General features: G+C 34.7%; 1 protein-coding gene across 1 annotated transcript in view; it reads right to left on the bottom strand.

Moving 5' to 3' along the window:
* Positions 1–11425, bottom strand: part of LOC148940360 (arrestin homolog) — a 50668-nt gene extending 39243 nt beyond the window's left edge. Inside the window, exons 1-4 of the mRNA XM_089106351.1 lie at positions 11270–11425; positions 10168–10355; positions 2657–2835; positions 235–370 (exon numbers count right to left, since the gene is read on the bottom strand). Coding sequence (XP_088962477.1) covers positions 235–370; positions 2657–2835; positions 10168–10355; positions 11270–11378 — 612 coding nt within the window. The 5' untranslated portion in view covers positions 11379–11425. The remainder of the gene's footprint in view (positions 1–234; positions 371–2656; positions 2836–10167; positions 10356–11269) is intronic.
* Between the last annotated feature and the right edge of the window lie 688 nt (positions 11426–12113).

The raw sequence follows: 12113 nt of genomic DNA, 5'->3' as shown, positions 1-12113 counted from the left end.
TTGAGAATTTATCACGATTTCATCCGCCCAAATCTGAGGTGTACTTATTTTCTCTTTACCCCTTTAAGACTATACAGTAAAGTAATGTTACAGGTAAGGGGGAAGGTGATTAATAATAAGGAATCCCCACAGTAATGATAAACTAAAAAAGTGTCAATAAATATAACTTAATGCATTTGAAAAAAAAAGAAATAAAAATAAGGTTACCAAGGTGCACTTCTACAATATTCGTACCTGTTTGTCTAAGCTCATCTCCAGTTCTAGTTCGCCAGGACTCAGAACGAAGTCCCGCCTAACAACAGTACAAGGCTGACGCCCATTCTTAGATGGAGCGAACTGGATGATTCTAAGGCCCAACGTGACAGAATTCCTAAAGAATGAAATACATTAAAGAGGACTCAAGCGGTAACTATTGACCAGTGCTCGAATTGATTCCATTAGTTGATTAAATCAGTTCAAAACTGTTAATTAAATAAATTAAAGAGTGACAAGAACTTGAAAAGACCTCTGCATATCCGCATCCCGGGGTAAGGGGAGGTAATAAGTTTGAAATTCCCCCCGCCCCCAAACAAAAAATTGTCCAATTCCATGGGCGCCCAAAAGCTGAGTTCCAGGGGAGGGGGCAAACCTCGTCTAATTGGCACTTTAAATGCTATATAATAGAAATCTCACAACAAAAATATAAAAATAAGGTAACATCATTCAGCCAGGGGGGGCGGGAGCCCCCCCCCCTGCCCCTCCATATGGGCGCCCATGTCCAATTCGGACAAAAGTAGTAAACAGATCTAATACATTTTCATAAGAAGAGTTTCTACAGCCCCCCCTCTCAGCCCATAAAAAAAAATCCTGGATACGACCCTGGACCCCTATAAGGCCATAAATATTGCCAAAAACAGACTGCCTCTTACGAGCCTGGACCTCTATAAGGTCATTAATTATTAATATATTGCCAAAAACAGACTGCCTCTTACGACCCTGGACCTCTATAAGGTCATTAATATATTACCCTAAATATTGTCAAATATAGACTGCCTCTTACAACCCTGGACCTCTATAAGGTCATTAATTATAAATATAGTGCCACAAATATTGCCAAAAACAGACTGCCTCTTACGAACCTGGACCTCAATAAGGTCATTAATTATTAATATATTGCCATAAATATTGCCAAAAACAGACTGCCTCTTACGACCCTGGACCTCTATAAGGTCATTATTTATTAATACATTGCCATAAATATTGCCGAATATAGACTGCCTCTTACAACCCTGGACCTCTATAAGGTCATTAATTATTATTATATGGCCATAAATATTGCCAAAAACAGTTATGTTAGGTTAGGTCATTAATTATTAATATATTGCCATATATATTGCCAAATACAGACTGCCTCTTACGACCCTGGACCTCTTTAAGGTCATTAATTATTAATATATCGCCATAAATATTGCCAAAAACAGACTGTCTGTTACGACCCTAGACCTCTATAAGGACATTAATTATTAATATATTGCCATAAACATTGCCAAATATAGACTGCCTCTTACGACCCTGGACCTCTATAAGGTCATTAATCATTAATATATTGCCAAAAACAGACTGCCTCTTATGAGCCTGGACCTCTATAAGGTCATTAATTATTAATATATTGCCATAAATATTGCCAAAAACAGACTGCCTCTTACGACCCTGGACCTCTATAAGGTCAATAATTATTAAGATATTGCCATAAATATTGCCAAAAACAGACTGCCTCTTACGACCCTGGATAAGGATAAGGTCATTAATTATTAATATATTACCATAAATATTGCCAAAAAGAGACTGCCTCAATTGATTTTTATTTTTAAAAAGGTTTAATTAAATTTCCTGAATGTTGAGCATAAAATATGGAGAACTAAAGCAAAAGTGGCGTTTCCAAAATAAAACATTTCATTTTCAACAGACATTATAATCGTTACCTTATGTTAAAATTTGAAAATGAAGTTTCCAATCTGTATATCAAGATAATCCATTTCACTTTTTGAAACTTAATCAAATTTTCAAAACAAAAAATGTTTAACAGAAAATGTAACAGAAAATATTAAAGAAAATGTTTTATATAGTAAAATTGCAGATTAATAATAATTAAATAATGTTTAATCTTCAGACTCCATAAGACTCGGATGGCAAATTTCATGGTATTTTCTTGTTTTCCTTCTCATCGCTTTATGTTTTGCAAAAAAAAAATACTCCAAGAAAAAGTAGACAAGAGACTTTTCTACTGAACACATGACTTATTTTTTGTGTGCCTTTTCGTATTTTAAGATTAATGGTGGTGCTTGTCTGTTGATACAGAGCTCAGAAAAACTATACCTTTATAGACCCCTTTAGCGCCAAATTTTTCGCTGATTTTTTGATGATTTTTCACGCATGTTTCTTTTTCTTTAATTTGGTGCCCAACTTCACTAAAACTGCATACAGGTAATTTAATATAAAATTAAACTGCCAGTTTTCATATTTTTCTTTTTAAAACAAAACTGGTTTTGTAAGTTTCCAATTAGCCAATATAAAATGTCAGACTTCATTTTTACAGTCCTGCGTACCTTCGAGATTACTAACAAAAATATCGTTAGAGAAATTAGGCAGGCACCTTTTCCGATGAGTTATAACTTACCTTTTGTGCGGCTTCTCGTCTTGAGTATCTCCAATAAAAACTCGAAGAGAATATTCAACACCGCAAGGTTTTCCCTCAGTTTCATTTTTAGGTCTCAGTGTGACGGATGGCGGTGAGGACTTGGGCAGTTCTAGAGTGAATGGAAAGGCACTTGTGCCAAGCTTCTTCAGCAGTCTTTCCTGGAAAGATGAAGCAAATTTGATCAAACCAATAACAAAGAGAAAAAAAAATACTCCCTCATTGAAAAATGTGATTGAATTCCATTGGTTTATTTTTGCAACGTTTTTTTTTTCGAATTAACTAATCATAATCTTCTCTATTTCTAAAGAGATAAACAGCCCCATCTTTTGAAAAACTATGAAAAGTTTTGAGTCACAAGATTTTCTACAAACAGCTTTTTGTTTCTCTGTATCATTAAGAGTAGCAGTTCCAATAATGCTCTAGCAATAAAAAACGAGATTTGGGCTATACATACAAGAATTTCCTCATGGGGGGGGATAGAAGTACTAAAACCATATATCAGTAGAAAATCTCATGATAGCCTTATCTACAAATAATGAGGGATAACCTACCCAAGATCAGCTCCCAACTTATATTGGCCTCAAGTAGCTTGGTGCTGGAGTGAGTTGCTAGTAGTAGTGGTAGTATTTGTAGTATGCACTGTGTAGGATTTTCATCACAACCAGAAGACGGGAATCCATCGTTTTAGGTAAATTTAAAGTTCATTGTCATATATAAGATAAGTATTTATACTCATACAATCAACAAACCATAATAGGCAACATGCAATGAGAACACAAAAAATATCATATAACCTCCCCCCCCAGAGGCTCTATGGCTGGGAATAAAGGGAGAAAAAAAAACACTTAATGGCTATTCCCCATTCCCATTTTCGCAAATACCGATTAAACCGGTCAAATACATTGAGCATTTATAAAGTCAAATGAGACGTTATATAAGCCTATCAGGCACGGATCCTAAGGGAGGGGGGTAACGCCTCACCGTAGCACACACTACCTTGAATTTTACACTCGGAAAAATTGTACCTGGGAAAAACACTGCCACTTTTGATGCTCAATATTGATTCGACAAGTACGTGTAGTAGAATGGGTGATATCCTCTATTTTGTTTATATAGGAATCATGTCAACATAAACCACCTGTATAGCTTGAAGGCTCCAAACATATTTTTAGGGCTCGAGATGTAACCCAGCTTGTAAGTTGACTTTGTAATTACGCATAAGAAGAGCCGCAACTAAGGCTAAAATTGCGAATTTCCTGCTTAAGCATGCGAATTTGGCTAACTGTTCCAACTTTTATCTTCAATCCATCTAAAATTATTCCAACAGCATATTTTGCTGATTAAGAATCTGCTCTTGAGTCTTTATATACTTTAACCAGGGCCGTATCCAGGATTTCTTTTTCGGGGAGGGTTTTACCAAATAATTTTTTCTTCGGGGCAGTTGTACAAAAAAAACGAATCAAAAATTTGGTTATATTCACTTTGGTTACGTTTTTTACGATTCAGAAAAACTTTCCAGGGAGGATCTCCCCCCCTCCCATGGATACGGCCTTGACTGGAACCCTTACAAATCACCTCTTTCTATTAAAATGCGTTCCGGGTAATTTCTCTTTACAAGTTTTTAGCAAACCATCTTCTACCCCCTGTTATAACTCAATATTTACCACTAGGAAAAGAGCAAATTTGTGCCCATACCTGGTTAAACTAATTGGTTTAAAATAATTTGTTAAACTAATTAATTGGGAATCAATGATTAATTCCCTAATTAAAATGTCCTAGGGCTAGGGTCCTAGGGTTAGTACCATTTAGTTTGCGACTTTTCGTTTTTTGTTTAAGAAATGAAAAAAATGATTCTGATAATTTTGATAGGCGAGAACTGTCCACATCTAAAATACTTGTCATTTACCAGCTTTTAATCCTAAGCCTTTTCATATTCCTTGCCTTAGAAAAATTAGTCACATTTCTGTTGTTTTTTTTTTTTTTACTTTTGTTATTTAGAAAATATCCAAACAACATAACAAAGACATTAAATTAAAAACTTTGTTGGATGAATAGAATAGAATAGAATTTTATTTTAAAAATTACTAACACAGCATGATCGCCGAATTTGAGGGGGTTTACTAGACTATATGTCTTTGCTTCCCATTTTAAATCACTGATAATATTAACTCCCAAGTGTTTAATTTTCCTTACTTTAAAAGAATCAGAGATAGTTGGTAGAAAATTTGGTTCAGAAGAATTTAAAAATGAAATAGTTAAAATTGAAGATTTACTGTCATTTACTTTCATATTTGAACTGGAAGCTTTAGTCTTCATGATATTAATTAAAATTTGAGCTTTGCTACATTCATTTGCTTCACAAATTTCTCCAAGGGTAAGGTCGTCAACATATTTCCAGTGGTCTTCACAATCATTGATCATAACTAGAAAAAGAATAGGACCCAGAATGGTACCTTGAGGTACACCACAAAAAACTGGTTCGGGTTCAGAGAGAGACTTCTTATATTTAAAAATTTGGAACCTATTTAGTAAAAAAACTCTGATTCATTTTCAAAACAGCAACATTCACTCTAAAATCAATTAAAAGCTTAGAAATTAAAATGCTATGATCAATCAAACTGAAACCCTTTTTAAAATCAATTGTTATTAAGTTTAGCCATTTACCAGGTTCATCAACATGCCTAAAAATAAAATGTAAAAGACTGACTAGATAATAGGATGTTGATGTATTCTTTCTGTTACCGTACTGATGAGGATCAAGGAGGGGAACAACTTCAGCTTCTAGCCAATTTGCTACAAAACTTTCATATATTTTGCTGAACAAGGGGGTCAATGTGATTGGTCTCACACCATCGAAATTAAGTTTAGTATCTGTTTTTAGGGATTGGAGTAACATTCCCCGTTTTCCATAATTGTGGTAAACTGAAGAAGTTGAAATGAAATTAAAAATTTGTGTTAGTGGCTTAGTCAATTTGTCAGGAAATGCTTTTATTAGTTCAATCGGAATATCTATGGGAGTTATACTAGTTCGTTTAAGTTTCTTTATTATACTAAAAACTTGATCCTCAGAAATAGTAGGTAAAGGTACGCCATCTTGTGGAATTTTCTGATACTCTTGGTTTGTTTTATTTACATCAAGACGCGGCAAAGACTGGATTATTCTGGCCAAATGACCATTTAACTGGTTAGCAACTGTTTCATCGTTAGAATATGAACAAAAATCAACACCACTCAACAAAAATCAACAGAGGATTTTCCACAAAGTCATTTTATTTCCTTATACCATATGCTAGGCTTTGATTCAAAAAGATTATCAATTTTTTTTATGGTAATACTCAGCCGCAGCTTTTCTTGTCATTTTACGTACTTTGCTGCGGAGCATATTAGTATTTCCTATTTTCCCTTCTTTTCTTAGTTGAATTTTATACTGAATCAAATCTTTAATTTCTTTGGCTGTGTATTGACGATCTTTGTTGTACCGCTTGAACGTTTTCCCAGGAAAGCATTCTTCATATTTATTTCTTAATTTATCTTGCAAAAATTTAGCTTTTTCACGAGAGGACTATAAATTTGTAACCTCATCCCAGGACTGGGATGTAATCCAATTTCCAAATTCTAAGAGGCCCCTGTCCGAATGAGGGTGGTAGGAAACTTTCTCAATGACATATTTTACTTTATACGAAGGCAGCGGAGCCCACTTTATCATGTAGTGGCAGCTTCCACCAAGGGGAGGTAGGTCTTGAGATTCATTATAATATTCTGACAAATTTGTGCAAATTACGTCGAGTTTAGTATTACCTTTAGTAGTCGGAAACTTTACTATTTGCTTGAGTCCTTGACTTCTGAGGAAACTTTCAATTCTTAGATCGTTCTTATCATCAGTAACGCAAACTCCAACATTTGGGTTCTTAGAAGTAATAAAATCAATAAACAAATCTAACTTTTCAGCCAAGACCTTTTTTGGAAAGATGCCATAATAGGTGAGCAATAAAACACTCCAATAACAATACCAGTTACAGATCTCGGAAGCTTTTTCGGTCGAATCATAATCCAAATCATTTCATCATCGTCATCAATATGGGGAATCTGCAGAAGCCGCGGCGCCAACTGCTCACGTACAAAACACGCTACGCCGCCACCTTTCTTACCTAACGCATGGTTCTGATGTCTTAGTTTAATAAATTGACTGTAACTTTGTATTGTAAGATGTTCAGGACTTTGTTTATGTACTTCTGTAATTGTAATTATATCAGCTCCGGTTACATGAAAGTAACCCTCAAGTTTCCCCATTTTATCAATGTTGAGACTTTCCGCATTTAAAGTCAAAACAGAAGGAAAATGAAAATGTGATTCAGGGACTTCTTTTTCAACGACTTTAACTTTGCTTACTTTTGTCTGTTTTGGGAAAATCTGTTTAGGCGGGAGAGAGACTTCAGTTTCATGTAATTCAATAACTAGGCTATCTGATTCATCATGAAGGGCTGCAAAACGCTTACGAGACAGAAACGGTGACCAAGGAGCAGAAAATATATTAGCGTTCGTCTCACTGTTTGAAGTTTTAGAAATTCTGCATGGAGCTATTACCTGTGGATCGTTCCGCCTGCTATCTGAAAATTTCAAAAATGGTTTTGCCAGGGCATGGTGGCAAGAAGCGGGGGAGAAGTGCGTAAGGGAGGGGGAAGAAAACTGAAAGGAGATACTAAAGTAGGGGTGTTCAGGGATGGAAGGCTTTGGGGATGGAATTCTGGTGATTGAAAGCTTGGTAGAGATTCGAAACTTTTTTTGTCTGATATTCGTAAGGTTGTCGCTGACACCGGCAAATGCCACCATCAGGGAGCAATAATGGCGTGCTCGTTGGTGCATGCCTTCTTATTTTCCGAAAGTCAGGAGTGACATGGGCAAAAACGCATTCTCTGTCAGTACAAGTTAAAACACTACACAAATTTACCTGGTCAAAACTACAATCATTTTTGTTGCAACATTTTGATCTAAAATTTAAGCATATATGTAAAAACAGACCATTTTTCTTCCGTCTGCAAAACCCTCGTTCAAAGAACCGGCAAAGCGAGCTATATTTACGAGCGGCACTGTCCTTTTTACTGCCGTACGTTCTTATGTCACTCTTCACTGCGAGAGTCGGAATGGGTACACTTGCACTTGCTGATGACGTCACCAGGATTCATTTCGTCTTTTAAAATACGCTTGGGCTAGATTTTTTGTTTTGCACTTCATTGCAAAACCTTGCAATTCATTGCACTTCATGAACGTCTAAACAGACTTAAGTAAAACTGATCGAATTAATGAATAATATCAATGAATCAATGAACGAATCGATGAATGAAACGAATCAATGAATCTAGCCAAGCAATGAAAACCTGGCTAGCATGAAGGTTTGGACTGTATTTCTAAGTTTTATCCAAAAAATTTGAAATAGCACATTTTAAATTCACGCAAAAGACGAACATTTTCAGGTGTATCGAAATAACAAATTAGACAAAAAAAAATTACTAGGGCTAATGATGAGTAGGGCTTACGAGGGCTTAATATTCCCACTGTCGCAACACAAGACTTTAAATACTAGGGCTTAGAACCTTTTTGGCCTACGCCTCGATTCACGTTAGTGAGTCTGCTCATAGTATGTTATGTCCTTGGATATGTCCGAGGAATCCTTGGATAAAGATCTCCTGCATATTGTTGCAACAGGCAAGGCCTTATCCAGGGGGGGGGGGGTACCAGGTTTAACCCAATCCCCCAAATTTTTATCAGATTCGTAAAAGCGTAATAAAAATTCATATAAACAAACTTTGGATGCAGATTTTTTATTTTTTTTGTAAAACCCCTCCCAAAAATATCCACACCCCCGAACAGAAATCCTGGATATACCTTTGGCAACATATAAATTTATTTTAAATGTTTGGAGGTTGGTGAATAAGTTTTTTCTTCAAATGTATCACCTTTTTTGTTTAGTTATATACAAGATAATCTGTAATAGTTTTATTATAAATATTATAAAGTAAACACGAATTTAAAATTTAAGTACCAAGAACGTAAAAATGAAAATATCTTTTGCCCCTGGATCCCTCTTACGTCTATCCATGCCTGGAAACAAAAAGATTTTTCAAAGATTTTTCTTTTGGTTGTTTAAGATTATAAAGTTTTTAGGGAAGTATAACAACCTCGTTAGTCTTGCGACAGTGAATCAAGGAAATTTATAAGCAAAACTAATTAATTAAATTTTAGCAAAATCAATTATTAAATAAACTAATTAGCAAAATCATAAATTAAACGTGATACCGCTTCTCGTCTGTAGCAAATTAAAGACTAATACTTATCTATTGCCAAAGACAACCATCCCTTTAAAGGAAAGCTACAACTTCTTAAGCTCTTTGGTTCCATCTATTTTTAGCTTACTTTTATGGATTTTTGTTTTTATCAATGTTTATTTTTTTTAGATTTGGCTCGCAATACTACCATGAACTGTATAGCTGCATATGCAGGTCTTTTTCATAAAAATGTATTTTTCTTTTTTTTTTCTCCGTATTACTTAAGATATACAAGGTTTTGTAAGTTTCCATTTATCTATTTCAAATAACCAGATTCCTATTTATATCAGAAAATATATATATGTTAAATATATATATTTCACAGCGTAATTCACCGAGCCATAGATCGAGGTTGCAGTGGCAGCTGCAACCTAGTAAAAATCGAAATCCAGTCCATCTTTATTTATTTATTTAAATGTGAATATCTTTTTTTTTGATGAGAGAGATTGATTCTGATATTTATTTTATTTACTATCATTATATAAATAAATACTTATATTTAGTTATTTGGTTGAATTTGTGGATATTGTTGTAAATTGTGTCTTGTTTTTTTTTGTTTAATGAAGTTTAATTCGATTGAATTCAATTTATAGTAACCAAATATTTAAAAACCCAAGCATCCAAATTGTCAAGTAAAGAAAACATATCACAAAAGTTTAAACTATATAATTTTTAAACTGTAAAGTGAGGAAGAATTGCCATTTAAAGCTGATTGAAGAATGATAACCGCCATTTCGGCTGGCATTAACAGCAAAAGTTTATTGTGAAAAAAATTTTATGAGTATTTCAAACAACAACCTGAAACCCCCTGAAAGTGGTGCCGATGGAAATAAAGCTACATCAACACCACGGTCGAAAATCCCATATTTGAGAATTGCAGTCCCTATCTCGAGGGAAAAAGGAAAATCACTTCTTCGCATAAGCAGTGATGTGTCCTTTTTTTTCTTGAAAAGACACGACTAGTCTCAGAAACCAAAAAATTACCTTTCGTGTGGTAATCAGCCCATTTAAAAGACAGCAGTTAGGCAGGGTTGCCGATCAGCAAACAGCTGATTAATGCCTTAAGCTTCGCGAAGCGGCCGTAGTTTTATTACTCATTTCAAATGGGTAAGTTTAATTTTCATTTTTTTAAATTCTGTGGCAAAATTATAAGTTTTAATTTCTTACCTGGAGCTTGCTTACTGTAGGCTTTTTTTCGTTTGCTGGTATGATTTCTTCAGATGCCATAAGGAGGTCTTTCTGAAATTCGAGTCCCATAACTTCATCTTCTTCTCGGCCATAACGAAAGCTACAAATAACTTGACCAAAAACTTTTCGTCCTTTTAAATATTCTTCATCAATAACCAAAACACCCTCTAAAACGAAAAAAATAGATTTCATATCCCAGTTTTTCAAAAAATGACACTTGTCCAACTTCTTAAGAACTTGTATTATTTTTTGATTAATATACATATAATCTGACATTCGCAAATAAAAAAAATTGCCAATTTTATATAAAATATCACATAAAAATATTCATTTAATTTTCTACTTTTTTAGATATCCATATATTTTGACATGTGCTGTTTGACAGCATTACTTGGAAATTGAGGGTGCATTAACTAACTTTACTACACTTTAAGATATTTTTGTTTATTTTTTTAGCAAAATTTTACTATTGCATTTCTTCATCAAATAAATAATAATAGTCACATAATTGTCATTTTTGAAATTTGAATTTCTTGAAAACTGTCTTGGAAAACAGCCAAAAGGCATGAAGCGGGTTATATTAGTGGAGTGACTGATACGACCCTTTTCCCCTTACCCTTGACCCGGACAAAATGGATAAAAGAAACTTGCCAACAGAGAAAAGACAAACAAGCCTTCCTAGCACGTAGGTAGCAAAGGGCCAGTTTTTTTCTCTTCGACGAAACCTGTTTTAGTGATTCAAAAGTTTTGCCATTTGTTTACAGAGTTCTCTAGAATGTGTCTGAATTTTGTAATCAATCACAAATCCCGTTGTTTTTTTTAGGGTGGAGGAGGGGGGTGGGTAGTAACATTTGTACCAGTGAATTCTCAATAAATCCAACTTACAATAAATCCAATTACATGGATTTATGAGTGAATTCTCATAAATCCAATTTTTTTTAGAAACAAAATCAGATCTCCTAATACCATTAAGCATTTTTTTTTTTTTTTTTTTTTTTTTTTTTTTTAACAGTGTTAAGCGTTTTTTTTCTTATGTTACGCAAAAACCAAAATATAGGAACAGATCATTCGTAACTCTTACCTATTGGCTCGATCTTCGTCAAATTATCCACATAGTCTCTTTTTCCCAGGTAAACTGTAAGTTTTCCATTTGGGCAGGATTTCTTAAAAACTTTAAAAGCAAGAACCATTTTCTTAACTATAGTTATAAGCGAGACAAGACAATCCTAGGACCCTTCTCCAGGACTTGCCAATGATTGTGTGTTATATAGGTGAGATTGACTAATTTGATTAGACAATTTTTGAGTGGGCATATCTTCCGGGAAGCCTTCCAAGTTTCAGAAGACTCAAAAGGTGAATTACTCACGCTAATCTGCGAATGCCATTTAAACATAATACTTAGCTAATAATAGATAAAAAGTTAAAGAAACTTTATTTGAAGTGTAAGCTTGTATTTTATCATTGATATTTTCCAAAAATACAGCACCAATTGAAGGTGTAGGTTTTTCAAATTGGAAAATATGAAAACTTGGAATAGCTCTCCCTTCTGTAAGATGAGTCTGGAAAAACAAAAAAACAAAAAATGTTCTAATATTATTAGAAAATACTTGGAAGCAAATTAGGGTTGACATAAGCTTTTCAAACCTATTTCTTGCCGTTTCAATTCTCTGTATCTGTGTTTAAGTGTGTATTTATGACGGCACTAGACCCATAAGGTCCAAACCGGCGGTGCTGATCTCTGCTTTGTGACCCTTCAGCCAGGAAGTGCAATGGGGGGTTGGGGGCCAACCTTCCTTTGCTTTCGCACACCCTTCCTGCTTACCTTCCCCAGGTTTCTGCAGGTACCCATGTAGAGCTGGGTCGACTCTGGCTGAGCTTACAGAGTCACGCCACTGGCCCTCGTCCCTCCCAAACTTAATAGCCAG

Source organism: Artemia sp. Qi Xiang Cuo, chromosome 20 (assembly GCF_049724085.1).
Source record: "Artemia sp. Qi Xiang Cuo chromosome 20, ASM4972408v1, whole genome shotgun sequence".
Taxonomy (NCBI): domain Eukaryota; kingdom Metazoa; phylum Arthropoda; class Branchiopoda; order Anostraca; family Artemiidae; genus Artemia; species Artemia sp. Qi Xiang Cuo.
This window is presented reverse-complemented; position numbering and strand designations above follow the sequence as displayed.